Raw genomic sequence first — 16,420 nt, 5'->3', positions numbered from 1 at the left:
ATTTGAATGGGGTCGATTGCGCAATCACAGGCACTATAAATAAAAAAAACCTGTAGCTAGGAACTCTTTTCTTGCTGCGTCATGCGCGCGGCGGCCACCGACCCGCACTTGTTCCAAGCATTAGTGTAGGGAGTAATATTACTCTGGTCATGTTTCTACTCGTTATAGGAGTTAAAAACATCATAAGGTAGTTAATTTAAAGCGTTTTATAGCAATTTATATCCGTTTAGTGCGATTTTGGGACATTTATTTCTGAGACGCTGTGAATCTCTGGGCACGCTTCCAGTTCATGCCGAACGCAGTTGGCATTTCCACATGGCAAGAGGACAGCTTTCCACCAAAAGACGATTAGACCCAAGAAAGGATCCTTTGCCCAAGATACTGATGGAAGAACAGCTCAAAGTAGGAACAATTTATTATGATAAATCGTGTTTCTGTCGAAAAATGTTAGTGGCTTAGGACGCCATCTTTTTTGACGTAGCTTCGCTTGGCGCAAACTGTATTGAAAAGTAAGGATAATTTAAAAAATGTAATTCCGCGATTGTATTAAGAATTAAATTGTCTATCAATCGCTGTCCACCCTATATTTTTTAGTCACGTTTATGAGTATTTATGTATACGAGTAGATCACTGTCTAATATGGCGCACGAACATTTTCTCACCAGCTGGGCTACTTTTCCCATTGTCTAACTCTACTCTACAACATCCGCAGAGTACGACCCTGCCTCACACAGGAAGCGGCGCAGGTCCTAATCCAGGCACTTGTCATCCCCCGTCTGGATTACTGCAACTCGCTGTTGGCTGGGCTCCCTGCCTGTGCCATTAAACCCCTACAACTCATCCAGAACGCCGCAGCCCGTCTGGTGTTCAACCTTCCCAAGTTCTCTCACGTCACCCCGCTCCTCCGCTCTCTCCACTGGCTTCCAGTTGAAGCTCGTATCCGCTACAAGACCATGGTGCTTGCCTACGGAGCTGTGAGGGGAACGGCACCTCAGTACCTCCAGGCTCTGATCAGGCCCTACACCCAAACAAGGGCACTGCGTTCATCCACCTCTGGCCTGCTCGTCTCCCTACCACTGAGGAAGTACAGTTCCCGCTCAGCCCAGTCAAAACTGTTCGCTGCTCTGGCCCCCCAATGGTGGAACAACTCCCTCACGACGCCAGGACAGCGGAGTCAATCACCACCTTCCGGAGACACCTGAAACCCCACCTCTTTAAGGAATACCTAGGATAGGATAAAGCAATCCTTCTGACCCCCCCCCCCCCCCCCCCCTTAAAAGATCTTGATGCACTATTGTAAAGTGGCTGTTCCACTGGATGTCATAGGGTGAATGCACCAATTTGTAAGTCGCTCTGGATAAGAGCGTCTGCTAAATGACTTAAATGTAATGTAATGTAAATGTCTAACCATGATTTTGGTGGCTAAATATGCACATTTTCGAACAAACTGTATATGTATGTTGTAATGTGATGTTACAGGGGTGTCATCTGAAGAATTCTGAGAAGGTTAGTGAAAAAAATAATATATTTTGGCGATGTTTACGTTATCGCTCTCTTTGGCTAGAATCAATGCTGGGGTAATGTTTGCACATGTGCTATGCTAATATAACGATTTATTGTGTTTTCGCTGCAAGACACTTAGAAAATCTGAAATATTGTCTGTATTCACAGGATCTGTGTCTTTCGATTAGTGTATGCTGTGTATTTTTACGAAATGTTTGATGATTAGTAGTTAGGTAAACACGTTGCTCATTGTAATTATTCTAGTCCATTTGTGACGGTGGGTGCAATTGTAAACTATGCCATCTACCTGAAATATGCACATTTTTCTAACAAAACCTATCCTATACCATAAATATGTTATCAGACTGTCATCTGATTAGTTTTTTTCTTGGTTAGGGGCTATAAATATCTTAGTTTAGCCGAATTGGTGATAGCTACTGGTGTTGGTGGACAAATAAAAGATGGTGGATTATGCTAATGTGTTTTTAGCTAATAGATTTACATCTTTACATATTGTGTCTTCCCTGTAAAACATTTTAAAAATCGGACATGTTGGCTGGATTCACAAGATCTGTGTCTTTCATTAGCTGTATTGGACTTTAATGTGTGAAAGTTAAATATTTAAAAAATATATATTTTTTGAATTTCGCGGCTCTGCCTTTTCAGTGGGGGTGGGGGGGGTGTGCCGCTAGCGGAACGTGTGTCCTTGAAAGGTTAAATCAAATGCTACAAACCCCCCCCAAAATCCATTTTAATTTCAGGATGTAAGGCAACAAAATAAGAAAAATGTGAATACTTTCGCAAGCCGCTGTACACCCCCGCCTTACTTCTTCTTCCCGGAGAGTTCTTTATTTCTATCAGCACGATGCACTGAGAACCCAGCTGGCTGTACGGACAAAGATAGTATATCCAGAGAGATCCATGAAATCTGGAAGGAGAGCATCGCCCTGAGTTCATATACATAGCCCAGATTGAAACATACCACCCCTTATGCCAAGCCTGAAATCGACAATGATAATTAACTCCATTTCATTATTGTTGAAGTGAAACAATAGCAAACAAATACAATGAAACGAAGTGATAGTCAGAGTGTATTCCAGTCTACCTAACAGTATAGCAGTGTTTCCCACAGTATAGTCATCTTTCCAGTACAGATGGTATAAGGGAGACAGGCTGTAGTTCCAGTATCTATGAGAGACTCACTGTCTCCTAATCTAAATGCTATAACTGTGACAAGGCATGCAATGTGACAGAGAAGGACTGAGGCAAAATGAAGCCTAATCACTCAACTGACTGGGTTCTAATGAGAACACAACATGACATGAGACCGAGGGGGAGACATGGAAAGAATAAAATGTTCTAAATGATGTCCTGCATGGAAAACAACTCCAGGAAACCAAATGAGTTACTGTAGTAAATATTCTAAACTGAATTGTGTTTTTGTTGACAATGCCTAAAGCCTGTACTTTTCGTAATGTTGTTGGGGGAAATAACAGGTGAATTCAAATGGAGAGAAACAACAAATCCCTATTTCTCCTAATCTAAGAAAGATAGACTGATAAAGAGTCCTTTCAAACTGAGAGGAACGGAAACTAATTCCTCAAGTACCAATGCCTTCCATTTTCTGCATCAGTCACTCTCTGCCGTAACAGTCTGAAATGGAAAAAGGTTTCTGGGTTTCCAATAACTGAGATAAGGTGCTTTGGTGAGCAGCTGAACCTTGACTACTCTGTACATACCTGTTGTAAATATCTGAAATGGAGGAGCATTGTCTTCTTGTTCCAGATGACTATCAGCAGCCCATCATTTTTCCTATGAGCTGGAAACGATATAACGTCACCGTAGCAACTTCTATACAACTCCCTGGAAAACAGTGACAATTGATACTGAGTAGACTATCCTGGCTAAATAAAGTGCATCAACCTCAGTGTACTAACCTCAATACAACCTCAATACAACCACAGTATACCCTCAGTGGCCAGTTTGCCTCCAGAGCAGCCTGAAACCTTCGGGGGATGGCGTTCAATCATTGCTCAATTGGTATCAAGGGACTTAACGTGTGCCAGCCTGTACAGTTGACAACAGGCAGGATGGGGCCATGTACTCATGCTGCTTACACCAAAATCCTGACTAGCATGACGCAAAAGGAACCGGGATTCGTTGGACCAGGCAATGTTTTTCCACTACTCAATAGTCCTGTGTTGGTGATGGCGTGCCCACCGGAGCCGCTTCTTCTTTGTTTTTAGCTGAGAGGAGTGGAACCCGGTGTGGTCGTCTGCTGCAATAGCCAATCCGTTACGAGGATCTACGAGTTGTGGTTTAGGAGATGTCGTTCTGCACACCACTGTTGCACTGCGCTGTTATCTCTTTGTGGCCTGTTACTTTCTACGATTCTTGCAATTCTCCTTCGACCTCTGACTGGATGATTGTTTGTCACACCATTCTCTGTAAACCCTAGATACTGTCGTGCGTGAAAAGCCCAGGAGGGTGGCCACACCTGGCACTGACGATCAAAGTCGCTTAGATCAGTTTTTTTTCCCCATTCAATCTAACAGTAACTGAATGTCTTGATGCCTGTCTGCCTGCTTTATATTGCAAGCCACGGCCACGTGACTCACTGTCTGTAGGAGCATTACATTTTCGTGAACGGGGTGGTGTACCTAATAAACCATGAAATGTGATTTTTGTTTAATTGATTGAGATACAGCATATATTGGACCTACTGTATATGAATCCTAGCTACTTTATGAAGCAAAATGTTGTCCTCTAGAAACGAATATGTAACACTGTAAATACATTAATTAACAGCTAAAATGTTGATACGAATACCTGGAAAATATACATTTAAAAAAAAAGGGACACATTTCTCAGCATGGATTTGTCTAATTTTAACAGTATCACTTCAATGTTTAGTCACACTTGGTGTTACACTGTGAGAGGAGATGGTGTTCTGCATGGTGTTTAAAGTGGAACTGACAGCGGTTTAGTAACGTGAAATCGTATATAGAAATCTGTTCATATACACACCCCCTGGGGAAGAATATGACGTATTTGTTTGCCTTTTTTGACAAGAGAGCATTTAGATATTTTCCCGTTTTCATACTGCTGTAGAATGTTTGAGAATGGAGTAGAGTTACGTTACGTTACTAAGGCATTTCGGGAAAATTCTACAGCAATATAGAGTGGGAAAATAAACCATTATACAAATATGTCTGTGTTGTCCAGGACTCTAGACAGAACAGTGCGCCACAGCCAATCAGAGCTACAGTAGGCCTATAAGTCATTTTCCACATGGGTATTCCATCTTTCACTTTGGCAGTAGCAACAGTGCGACTTTAAACCAATTAGTAAGCATTGGCCAAAAGCCATAAAATACACCTGAATAAATTTCTGCAAATATGTAAATACCACGGGAGTCCTCTTACATTTGGGAACATTACAGCCTTATTGATCAAACAACCATGAACAGGTCGGCTCTCTCCCCCTACCTAAGATCAACAACTAATCCACAGCGAGATGAGATCAAATCTAATGAGGTAAGAGCAGATAAACCAGTGTTTCCAGCGTGGTCCCGTGTAGCTCAGTTGGTAAAGCATGGCGCTTGCAACGCCAGGGTTGTGGGTTCAATTCCCACCGGGGGACCAGGGTTCAATTCCCATGGGGGGACCAGGATGAATATGTATGAACTTTCTAATTTGTAAGTCACTCTGGATAAGGGTGTCTGCTAAATGATTTAAATGTTTCCCAAACTTGGTCCTGGGGACCCCAAGGGCTGCATGTTTTGGGTTTTGCCCCTAGCACGACACAGCTGATTCAAATCATCAACTCATCATCAAGCTTTGATTATTTGAATCAGCTCGGTCCCCAGGACCGAGTTTGGGAAATACTGGGATAAACTCTCTCAAACTTTGTCAGCTAGTTGACTGTCAAAATTTCACTGATAAACGATGGGGAATATTAGCCCGCTCGTCCTTCTGCAGCTTGCCTGCCAATGCATGCATGTCCCAACACAAGTTTTGACAAGTGAATGGGAACTGCCTGCCCGCCTATTTGATCGATGCCAAATACATTTGATTGACAACTAAGAGATATGCTGACTGTGGATAAGTCGTTCAAGTTCAGCATAGCTTTCTAGCGAGTCACATTTCTTGGTAGCTAATCAAATAACACCTGCATCTATAGCTGTAGCCACCAAAAACGATATGAGGGGGAAAAGTCGGCCACTTACCCACTCGTCCAATAACATGACATCCTCCCAGCAGCTATCTAGCTAACGTTAGGCTCAGTGTTCTTAGCTACATTAATAGATATGCTAGTCTATTAGCCACGGTATGACTGACTTGTGATCATTGCCCTTCCTAGTTAGATTGTATTGACATTCCCAGCCTTGGTTACGTTTGTTTCTGTCCAGAATATTGAGTCATTGAAGCTGAACCAGTGCATCCTGAATGGAGGCAGCAGACGATGTACCAGGCCAGTTGGGATTTACAACCTGATAGCTATATGTTTTGTACTACCAAGAAATGTATCGGTGAGTTATATGAATCATGCATTGAACTGCATCCATCTATTCTGACAACAATGCCTGACTCTACAGCATGGGATTTGGAATAAAATATTACCTATTTTTAAAACCTCTTATAAAGTAGTTTTTTTTGTAGAATAAACCGTGAATTTTATATTTTTGACTGATATGTGACCCGTTTCATGAAGGTAGGCATATGTCGCACATCACTACTTCACAGGAGAGGAATTTGGCAGAAATACCTTCTGGAACATGTGAACTTGCATGTGCCTTAATAACAAACTTGCCATCTGTAAATATGTTAAATTACAAGCCTAGTTGGTTTAGCCGCGGAAAAAGACAGGAATCTTCCTCCTAGCCATGATTGGCTGAGATAATGAATGGACTGGACATGCCGAGAGATGAGTTCAGATTGGTTTGATTTGGCATGCTTCTGTCTATGACATCAAATCAAATGTTATTTGTGCCGAAAGTGCCGAATACAACAGGTGTAGCAGACTTTACCGTGAAATGCTTACTTACAAGCCCTTAACCAACAATGCAGGTTAAGGAAAAATAAGAGTGAATAAAATTAAAAGTAACAATAAAATAACCATAATGAGGCTATATACAGTGTATTACGGTACAGAGTCAGTGTGGAGACGATATACAGGGTATTATGGTACAGAGTCAGTGTGGAGACTATATACAGGGTATTACGGTACCGAGTCAGTGTGGAGACTATATACAGGGTATTACGGTACCGAGTCAGTGTGGAGACTATATAGAGGGTATTACCGTACCGAGTCAGTGTGGAGACTATATACAGGGTATTACCGTACCGAGTCAGTGTGGAGACTATATACAGGGTATTACCGTACCGAGTCAGTGTGGAGACTATATACAGGGTATTAAAGTACCGAGTCAGTGTGGAGACTATATACTGGGTATTACCGTACCGAGTCAGTGTGGAGACTATATACAGGGTATTACGGTACCGAGTCAGTGTGGAGACTATATACAGGGTATTACGGTACCGAGTCAGTGTGGAGACTATATACAGGGTATTACGGTACCAAGTCAGTGTGGAGACTATATACAGGGTATTACGGTACCGAGTCAGTGTGGAGACTATATACAGGGTATTACGGTACCGAGTCAGTGTGGAGACTATATACAGGGTATTACGGTACCAAGTCAGTGTGGAGACTATATACAGGGGGTTCCTGTCAATGTGAGTCAATGTGCGGGGGTATTACTTACTCGAGGTGATTGAGGTAATATCTACATATAGGTAGGGGTAAAGTGACATATTATCATATTTCTAGGTAGGGGTAAAGTGACTATGCATAGATAATAAAAAGGGAGTAGCAGCAGCACACAAAACAATTATAATAAAACATAAATGGGGGGTCAATGCAAATAGTCTGGGTAGCCATTTGATGAGACTTTTAAGGGGTAGAAGCTGTTAAGAAGCCTTTTGGACCTAGACTTGGCACTCCAGTACCGCTTGCCATGCGGTAGCAGAGAGAACAGTCTATGACTTGGATGACTGGAGTCTTTGACAATTTTTGGGCCTTCCTCTGACACCGCCTAGTATAGAGGTCCTGGATGGCAGGAAGCTTGGCCCCAGTGATGTACTGGGCCGTTCGCACTACAGCGGTTCGCGGTCGGAGGCAGAGCAGTTGCCATACCAGGCAGTGACGCAACCAGTCAGGATGCTCTCGATGGTGCAGCTGTAGAACCTTTTGAGGATCTGAAGACCCATTCCAAATCTTTTCAGTCTCCTGACTGATAGTTTGTTGGTGATGTGGACACCAAGGAACTTGAAGCTCTCAACTTGCTCCACTACAGCCCCGCCGATGAGAATGGCGACGTGCTCGGCCCTGCTTTTCCTGTAGTCCACAATCATCTCCTGTGTCTTGATCACGTCGAGCGAGAGATTGTTGTCTTGGCACCACACGGCCAGGTTTCTGATCTCCTCCCTATAGGCTGTTTCGTTGCTGTTGGTGATCAGGCCTACCACTGTTGTGTCGTCGTCAAACTTAATGATGGTGTTGGAGTCGTGCCTGGCCATGCAGTCGTGGGTGAACATGGAGTACAGAAGGGGATTAAGCACGCACCCCTGAGGGGCCCCCATGTTGAGGATCAGCTTTGCAGATGTGTTGTTGCCAACCCTTACCACCTGGGGGTGGCCCGTCAGGAAGTTCACAGGGAAGTGTTTAGTCCCAGGGTCTTTAGTTTTGTGATGAGCTTTGAGGGACTATGGTGTTGAACGCTGAGCTGTAGTCAATGAACAACATTCTCACATAGGTGTTCCTTTTGTCCAGGTGGGAAAGGGCAGTGTGGAGTATTTGTATTTATTATGGATCTACATTAGCTGCTGCCAAGGCAGCATCTACTCTTCCTGGGGTCCAGCAAAATTAATTATACAATTTAAATTAAAGAAATTCGTCAGCCGGTGATTGTCAAGCAAATAACTGTCGGTCTCACAGTAATTGACCGCTAATTAAGATAAACACATTTAGCATCTCCTGGCTTCCAGGCATACAAGCCACTGATTCAGACCTTTGGAACATCTACATATTAAAAAGTCTAATAAATCGATGTAATATAGCCTACACCTTCACAATAAATCAATTATTTATTTAGATAGGTCTAAAGAAACACGATATGAAGAAAATGTAGTCTATTTCAGAAGAACAGAATAGCATACTCTGAGTTGACCTTTTGTTAAGGTCCTGATCTGGCTATGCCATATGGCTGTGGGCTACACTAGTTCATTTAGCAGACAATATTTGCTTAGAATTCCGTGACATTATTTTATATTATTTTATAGTATGAAGAATACAATTTAACAAAGCTGAATAAAGTAGAAAGGATGTTTTCTCCAAATGATTTGAGGGAGTGCGCACATGCGGCTATTCTGTGTTTAGCGGTTAACAGGTATTCCTATATGCTTAATGTAGAGTTATTAATGTAACTTTAGTTGTTCTACAAATGTCGGGCTGTATGTTTTGATTTTTAATACATTGTAAGGCTGCATGATGGAACTAATGATGATTTGAAGAAAGTTGCATGAAAGGCATGAGCTCCGCTTTGGTTTTTTTGCGCAGGCTATACACACTTCATCAATCTCTCATTCACAATTTGATAAGCACTCGATAATGCCTTCAATTTCTCGGCGGCATCCCCGTTGTTTCATTCTCCCTCCGAAGCACCTCTCACTCACATGGCTCTCCATCACGGCTACAAGTGAAGATAGACACTTCCGAGGTGCATATTGAAGATATTGGAAGAACTGTCCACATTTACTTTTCGTCAGCCAGCAAGATGAGTTGGTCTAACAAACAGCAAAAGCACTAGACTATGTCATTCTACTATCCCCCATAGTACAAAGGTCAACCTATTATATTCTGTGCGAGAAATAAATATTCCAAACATAGTCTGGGACAGTGGTAGGATGTGATAGATCCAAATGAATGCAACCACTAGCATCCCAAACATTTTTTATGCAACGTGGCTGACTCAACAGATCTGTCATGGTTGTCGTAAGGACGGGACCAAGGCGCAGCGTGTGTTGAGTTCCACATATTTATTTCAAAGTGAAACTTAAGCAAAAACAATAAATCAATAAACGAACAACGAAACGTGACTACGTGGTGCTACATTCACAATACAGAAAACAATATCCCACAAACACAGATGGGAAAAATAGCTACTTAAATATAATTCCCAATTAGAGGCAACGATTACCAGCTGCCTCTAATTGGGAACCATACCAAAACACTAACATAAACTAGAACACCCCCTCGTCACGCCCTGACCTACTACACCATAGAGAAACAAGGGCTCTCTATGGTCAGGGCGTGACGAGATCAAAACATTTAGCTTAAAATGTTGATGAACTATTAGGCTATTTCTTCACATTATAAGCGCAGCAATGCGAACACGGCAGAAGGCTATAAGCACAAATGTTCCATTAGCAGGAAAACACCATTATCAAAAGTGACAACAAATGCAATTATACATGTAATGCTTTTATTATAAAGGTGCATTTTTATGGTGAAAATGATCTTCCCCAAACTTGAAACTCACACGCTGCTTATATATACCAGTTAGGCTCTACACCCCTTGTAAAGCAGATTAATGTGCTTAATTTTAATAAGTTATTTGGCCACTTTAGTTGTGATACAAACCTTATCAAAACATATAGGCCTATGGGCTAGAATACATGAGGTGTGCGACTATGATTAGAAAAAAAGCAACAAAAAAAGGCATTGTTTCCTGCCTTACACTGGGCCTCATTCACAAGTGACAGGCTAATATTGTCACCCATCAGACTACTCTTGATTTAATCTTGTCTTTACATATACTAAATAATATATGTGTGACATTTGTTTGGATTTAGAATGGACCGTTATCATGTCACCTGTATCGAAACAGGGGCAGTGGGAAAAAATACATGTCATCTATGCATATATAGACAATGGAGGACGCTTTTCCGGTGCTTCAATTTGATGAAATCCAGGTAGGCTATACTCCTGTTGTAAATAGAAGCAATGTGTTTAATACTAGGAAAGTTGAGTAAAAAATATAGTAAGCCAAGCCTATAGAAAGCTAATGGGATCCTCCTCTTTTTAATAGAGGCCATCACTCTGTTTTCTCTCGCAATTGCATAGCCTATATAAATGTTGTGCAACATGAGCTCATGGGCTCTCATGAAGTGTTTGATTAGATTTCCGAATACATTTGCATCGATGAGTGATTACAAGGACAATAGAGTGCTGAGTACCAGGCAGTTTGCTACTTTGGTAGGCTACTAATGACCATCAGCAGCATCAGAGCTTGGAGAAGCCTAATTACTGTGACTAAACGGTCGAGTGAAATTTGACTGCCTTCATGACCCATGACTGCCGGTTTGGCGGTAATACAGTCACCGCAACAGCCCTAGTAACAATACACTGTAAATATACCACTTCACATTTAGCCCCGGGATACAGTCCGAACGTAACGGTGAAATGTTGAATTTGAGATGAAATAATGTGTTGAAATACAAGCTGGTGCTAGTCTAGATGATTCCATTTTAAATCACAATGTATATGGTGAACATTAAACTTTTTCAAATATTACATCAGCACCGTAAGAGAGTAACACGGCTCTCTTTTATCATAAGGAGTTAGGTAGTATTTCTGTACAGCAGTCAAGGTGTAATGGGTCCTGTGTGTAGCTGGTGTATAGAGTCAGGCGCAGGACAGCAGATATGAGTAATCAACGTACTTTACTCAACGTACTTTACTTTTAAATAAACCAAAATACAAAGCAACAATGCGAGCCCACAATAACGGACCGATATACAAACAAACAATCACTCACAAACAAACATGGAGGGTTAAATAATGAACAAGTAATCGGGGGATTGAAAGCAGGTGTGTAAAACAAAGACATTTACATTACATTACATTTAAGTCATTTAGCAGACGCTCTTATCCAGAGCGACTTACAAATTGGTGCATTCACCTTATGACATCCAGTGGAACAGCCACTTTACAATAGTGCATCTAAATCTTATAAGGGGGGGGGGGGGGGGGGGGGACAAAACAAATGGAAAAGAAAAAGTGAATTGGCGGTGGCTAGAAGGCCGGCGACGTTGATCGCCGAATGCCGCCCGAACAAGGAGAGGGACCGACTTCGGCGGAAGTCGTGACACAAGGCTCTGGAAGAACAGAACACTGTATTCTCACACTACTGCTGAAGAAAGAAGACCTGCTGTATGTTTGATTCCCCCCCTGCTATACAACAAGCTAATTCCAGTTATCATCGTACAACGCTTTGCAATATGCACAGAAAATAAGAGGCGAAGCAGCGTGCACGGCCAGGGAGTATGAGCGGCAGAATACAGACTTCCCATCATCGTCATCTACACTCTTTAGTGTACACCCATCCAGGCCCAACCAGCAGGGAGAACCTTCAGCTTACACCCATCCAGGCACAATCAGCAGGGAGAACGCCTGACAGAGAGCAGAAACACCAAAAGGACAGATGGAGAGAGAGAGAGGTATAAAGTGCTCTGTGATAGTAGAACTTGGCATGGTGTGCAGTGTAGTGTAATGTAGTCTGTACTCTCCAGGGCAGAAGCAAGCCATCCCTGCTAGGAGAGAGTGGGAACAGAGATAGAGATAGAGATAGATAGATCTCAGAGAGAGAGAGGGAGATACACAGTAAGAGCTAGAAGAAGAAAGAAGGAGAACTGTGAACTGTGGAGAGCCTGAGATAGAGACCAGAGATATAGACCAGAAAGAAAGAGACCAGAGAGAAAGAGAGTTGCGAGATTTAGACCAGAGAGAAAGAGACCAGAGAGAAAGAGACCAGAGAGAAAGATACCAGAGAGATAGACCAGAGAGAAAGAGACCAGAGAGAAAGAGACCAGAGCGATAGAGAGCTGTGAGATAGAGACCAGAGAGAGAGAGAGACCAGAGATATGAAGACCAGAGAGAAAGAGACCAGAGAGAAAGAGACCAGAGAGAAAGATACCAGAGAGATAGACCAGAGAGAAAGATACCAGAGAGATAGACCAGAGAGAAAGAGACCAGAGAGAAGAGACCAGAGAGAAAGAGACCAGAGAGATAGACCAGAGAGAAAGATACCAGAGAGATAGACCAGAGAGAAAGAGACCAGAGAGAAGAGACCAGAGAGAAAGAGACCAGAGAGATAGACCAGAGAGAAAGAGACCAGAGAGATAGACCAGAGAGAAAGATACCAGAGAGATAGACCAGAGAGAAAGAGACCAGAGAGAAAGAGACCAGAGAGAAAGAGACCAGAGAGATAGACCAGAGAGGAAGAGACCAGAGAGACCGGAGAGACCAGAGAGAAATAGACCAGGGAGAGAGAGACAAGAGAGATGAAGACCAGAGAGAAAGAAACCAGAGAGATAGAGACAAGAGAGAAAGAGACCAGAGAGAGAGACCAGAGAGATAGACCAGAGAGAAAGAGACCAGAGAGAAAGAGACCAGAGCGATAGAGAGCTGTGAGATAGAGACCAGAGAGAGAGAGACCAGAGAGAAGAGACCAGAGAGATAGACCAGAGATAGAGAGACCAGAGAGAAATAGACCAGGGAGAGAGAGACCAGAGAGAGATGGACCAGAGACAAACCAGAGAGAAAAAGACCAGAGAGATAGAGAATAGATAGATAGAGAACAGAGAGCTAGAGAACAGAGAGAAACAGACCAGAGATATGAAGACCAGAGAGATAGAGACCAGAGATAGAGACCAGAGAGATGAAGACCAGAGAGAAAGAGACCAGAGAGATGAAGACCAGAGAGAAAGAGATCAGAGAGATGAAGACCAGAGAGAAATAGACCAGGGAGAGAGAGACCAGAGAGATAGAAACCAGAGAGATAGAGACCAGAGAGAAAGAGACCAGAGAGTAAGAGACCAGAGAGAAAGAGACCAGAGAGATGAAGACCAGAGAGAAAGAGACCAGGGAGAGAGAGAGACCGGAGAGAGACCAGAGAGAAAAAGACCAGAGAGCTAGAGAACAGAGAGCTAGAGAACAGAGAGATAGAGACCAGAGATATGAAGACCAGAGAGATATGAAGACCAGAGAGATAGAGACCAGTGAGATAGAGACCAGCGAGATAGAGACCAGAGAGATAGAGACCAGAGAGATAGACCAGAGAGAAAGAGACCAGAGAGAAAGAGACCAGAGCGATAGAGAGCTGTGAGATAGAGACCAGAGAGAGAGAGACCAGGGAGAAGAGACCAGAGAAAGAGACCAGAGAGAAAGAGACCAGAGAGAGAGACCAGAGAGAAATAGACCAGGGAGAGAGAGACCAGAGAGAGATGGACCAGAGACAAACCAGAGAGAAAAATACCAGAGAGATAGAGAACAGATAGATAGATAGAGAACAGAGAGCTAGAGAACAGAGAGATAGAGACCAGAGATATGAAGATCAGAGAGATAGAGACCAGAGATATAAACCAGAGAGATATAAACCAGAGAGATAGAGACCAGAGAGAGAGACCAGAGAGAAAGAGACCAGAGAGATGAAGACCAGAGAGAAAGAAACCAGAGAGATGAAGACCAGAGAGAAAGAGACCAGAGAGATGAAGACCAGAGAGAAAGAGACCAGAGAGATGAAGACCAGCGAGATGAAGACCAGAGAGAAATAGACCAGGGAGAGCGAGACTAGAGAGATATAAACCAAAGAGATAGAGACCAGAGAGAAAGATACCAGAGAGAAAGAGACCAGAGAGATGAAGACCAGAGAGAAAGAGACCAGGGAGAGAGAGACCGGAGAGAGACCAGAGAGAAAAAGACCAGCGAGCTAGAGAACAGAGAGCTAGAGAACAGAGAGATAGAGACCAGAGATATGAAGACCAGAGAGATATGATGACCAGAGAGATAGAGAACAGAGAGATAGAGACCAGAGAGATAGAGACCAGAGAGATAGAGACCAGAGAGAGCAGAGCAAGAGAGAGCAGAGAGAGAGTGAGAGCAGAGAGAGAGAGACATTGCTTTGGCAATGTTTACATATAATTCCCATGTCAATAAAGCCCCTTGAATTGAATATAATTGAGAGAGCAAAGAGAGAGAGCAGAGAAAGAGAACAGAGAAAGAGAGTAGAGAGAGAGAGACCAGAGAGACAGAAACCAGAGCGAGAGACCAGAGAGAGATAGACAAGAGAGAGAGAGCAGAGAGAGAGACCGAGGAAGAGAACTGTGAGCTATGGAGAGCCAGCGAGAATGATACCAGGGAGAGACAAGAGACATACCAGAGAGACCAGAGACATACCAGAGAGACCAGAGATATACCAGAGAGACCAGAAAGAGACCAGAGAGACCAGAGACATACCAGAGAGACCAGAGACGTACCAGAGAGACCAGAGACATACCAGAGAGACCAGAGACATACCAGAGAGAGGAGAGACATACCAGAGAGACGAGAGACATACCAGAGAGACCAGAGACATACCAGAGAGACCAGAGACATAACAGAGAGACCAGAGACATACCAGAGAGACCAGAGAGGCCAGAGAGACCGGAGACATACCAGAGAGACCAGAGACATACCAGAGAGACCAGAGACATACCAGAGAGACCAGAGAGACCAGAGACATACCAGAGCGACGAGAGACATACCAGAGAGACCAGAGACATAACAGAGAGACCAGAGACATACCAGAGAGACCAGAGAGACCAGAGACATACCAGAGCGACGAGAGACATACCAGAGAGACCAGAGACATACCAGAGAGACCAGAGACATACCAGAGAGACCAGAGACATAACAGAAAGACCAGAGACATACCAGAGAGACCAGAGAGACCTGAGACATACCAGAGAGACCAGAGACATACCAGAGAGACCAGAGACATACCAGAGAGACCAGAGACATAACAGAGAGACCAGAGACATACCAGAGAGACCAGAGAGACCGGAGACATACCAGAGAGACCAGAGACATAACAGAGAGACCAGAGACATACCAGAGAGACCAGAGAGACCGGAGACATACCAGAGAGACCAGAGACATACCAGAGAGACCAGAGACATACCAGAGAGACCAATGACATACCAGAGAGATCAGAGACATACCAGAGAGACCAGATAGACCAGAGACATACCAGAGAGACCAGAGAGACCAGTGACATACCAGAGAGACCAGAGAGACCAGTGACATACCAGAGAGACCAGAGACATACCAGAGAGACCAAAGACATACCAGAGAGACCAGAGACATACCAGGGAGACCAGAGACATACTAGAGAGACCAGAGAGACCAGTGACATACCAGAGAGACCAGAGACATACCAGAGAGACCAGAGACATACCAGAGAGACCAGAGACATACCAGAGAGACCAGAGAGACCAGTGACATACCAGAGAGACCAGAGACATACTAGAGAGACCAGAGAGACCAGAGAGAGACCAGTGAGAGACCAGTGAAAGAGAGCTGAGATGAGCAGCCAGACAGTAAAGAAACTCAGTAGTGTACCTGGGATACTCTGTCTCCTGGAGGTCAGGGAATTGTCTGTCCCCTGTGAGTCCTTGTTCCCTTTAGAGTAAGGACCATCATCTGGAAGGAAGGGGCAGAAAACAGGGCTATTATAGGTCTACGTCTCAAATAGCACCCTATTCCCTATGTAGTGCACTACTGTTGACCAGAGACACAACCTAACCAATTCCAAATGTAGTGTACTACTTTTGAATGGAGTCCATCCTAATCCTGATGTAGTGCACTACTTTTGACAGGAGTCCATCCTAATCCTGATGTAGTGCACTACTTTTGACAGGAGTCCATCCTAATCCTGATGTAGTGCACTACTTTTGACAGGAGTCCATCCTAATCCTGATGTAGTGCACTACTTTTGACAGGAGTCCATCCTAATCCTGATGTAGTGCACTACTTT

At 43.5% G+C, this 16,420-nt stretch overlaps 1 protein-coding gene across 5 annotated transcripts in view; it reads right to left on the bottom strand.

The window, feature by feature from the left end:
• Positions 1-16,420, bottom strand: part of LOC129842263 (glutamate receptor-interacting protein 2-like) — a 217,966-nt gene that overhangs the window by 150,587 nt on the left and 50,959 nt on the right. For all 5 annotated transcript variants that reach the window (XM_055910746.1, XM_055910741.1, XM_055910744.1 and 2 more), the window contains exon 2: positions 16,006-16,086. In XM_055910746.1, coding sequence (XP_055766721.1) covers positions 16,006-16,086 — 81 coding nt within the window. The remainder of the gene's footprint in view (positions 1-16,005; positions 16,087-16,420) is intronic.

The sequence above is a fragment of the Salvelinus fontinalis genome, unplaced genomic scaffold (assembly GCF_029448725.1).
Source record: "Salvelinus fontinalis isolate EN_2023a unplaced genomic scaffold, ASM2944872v1 scaffold_0027, whole genome shotgun sequence".
NCBI lineage: Eukaryota > Metazoa > Chordata > Actinopteri > Salmoniformes > Salmonidae > Salvelinus > Salvelinus fontinalis.
Note: the sequence above shows the minus strand (reverse complement) of the source record. Positions and strands in the feature narration are given on the sequence as shown.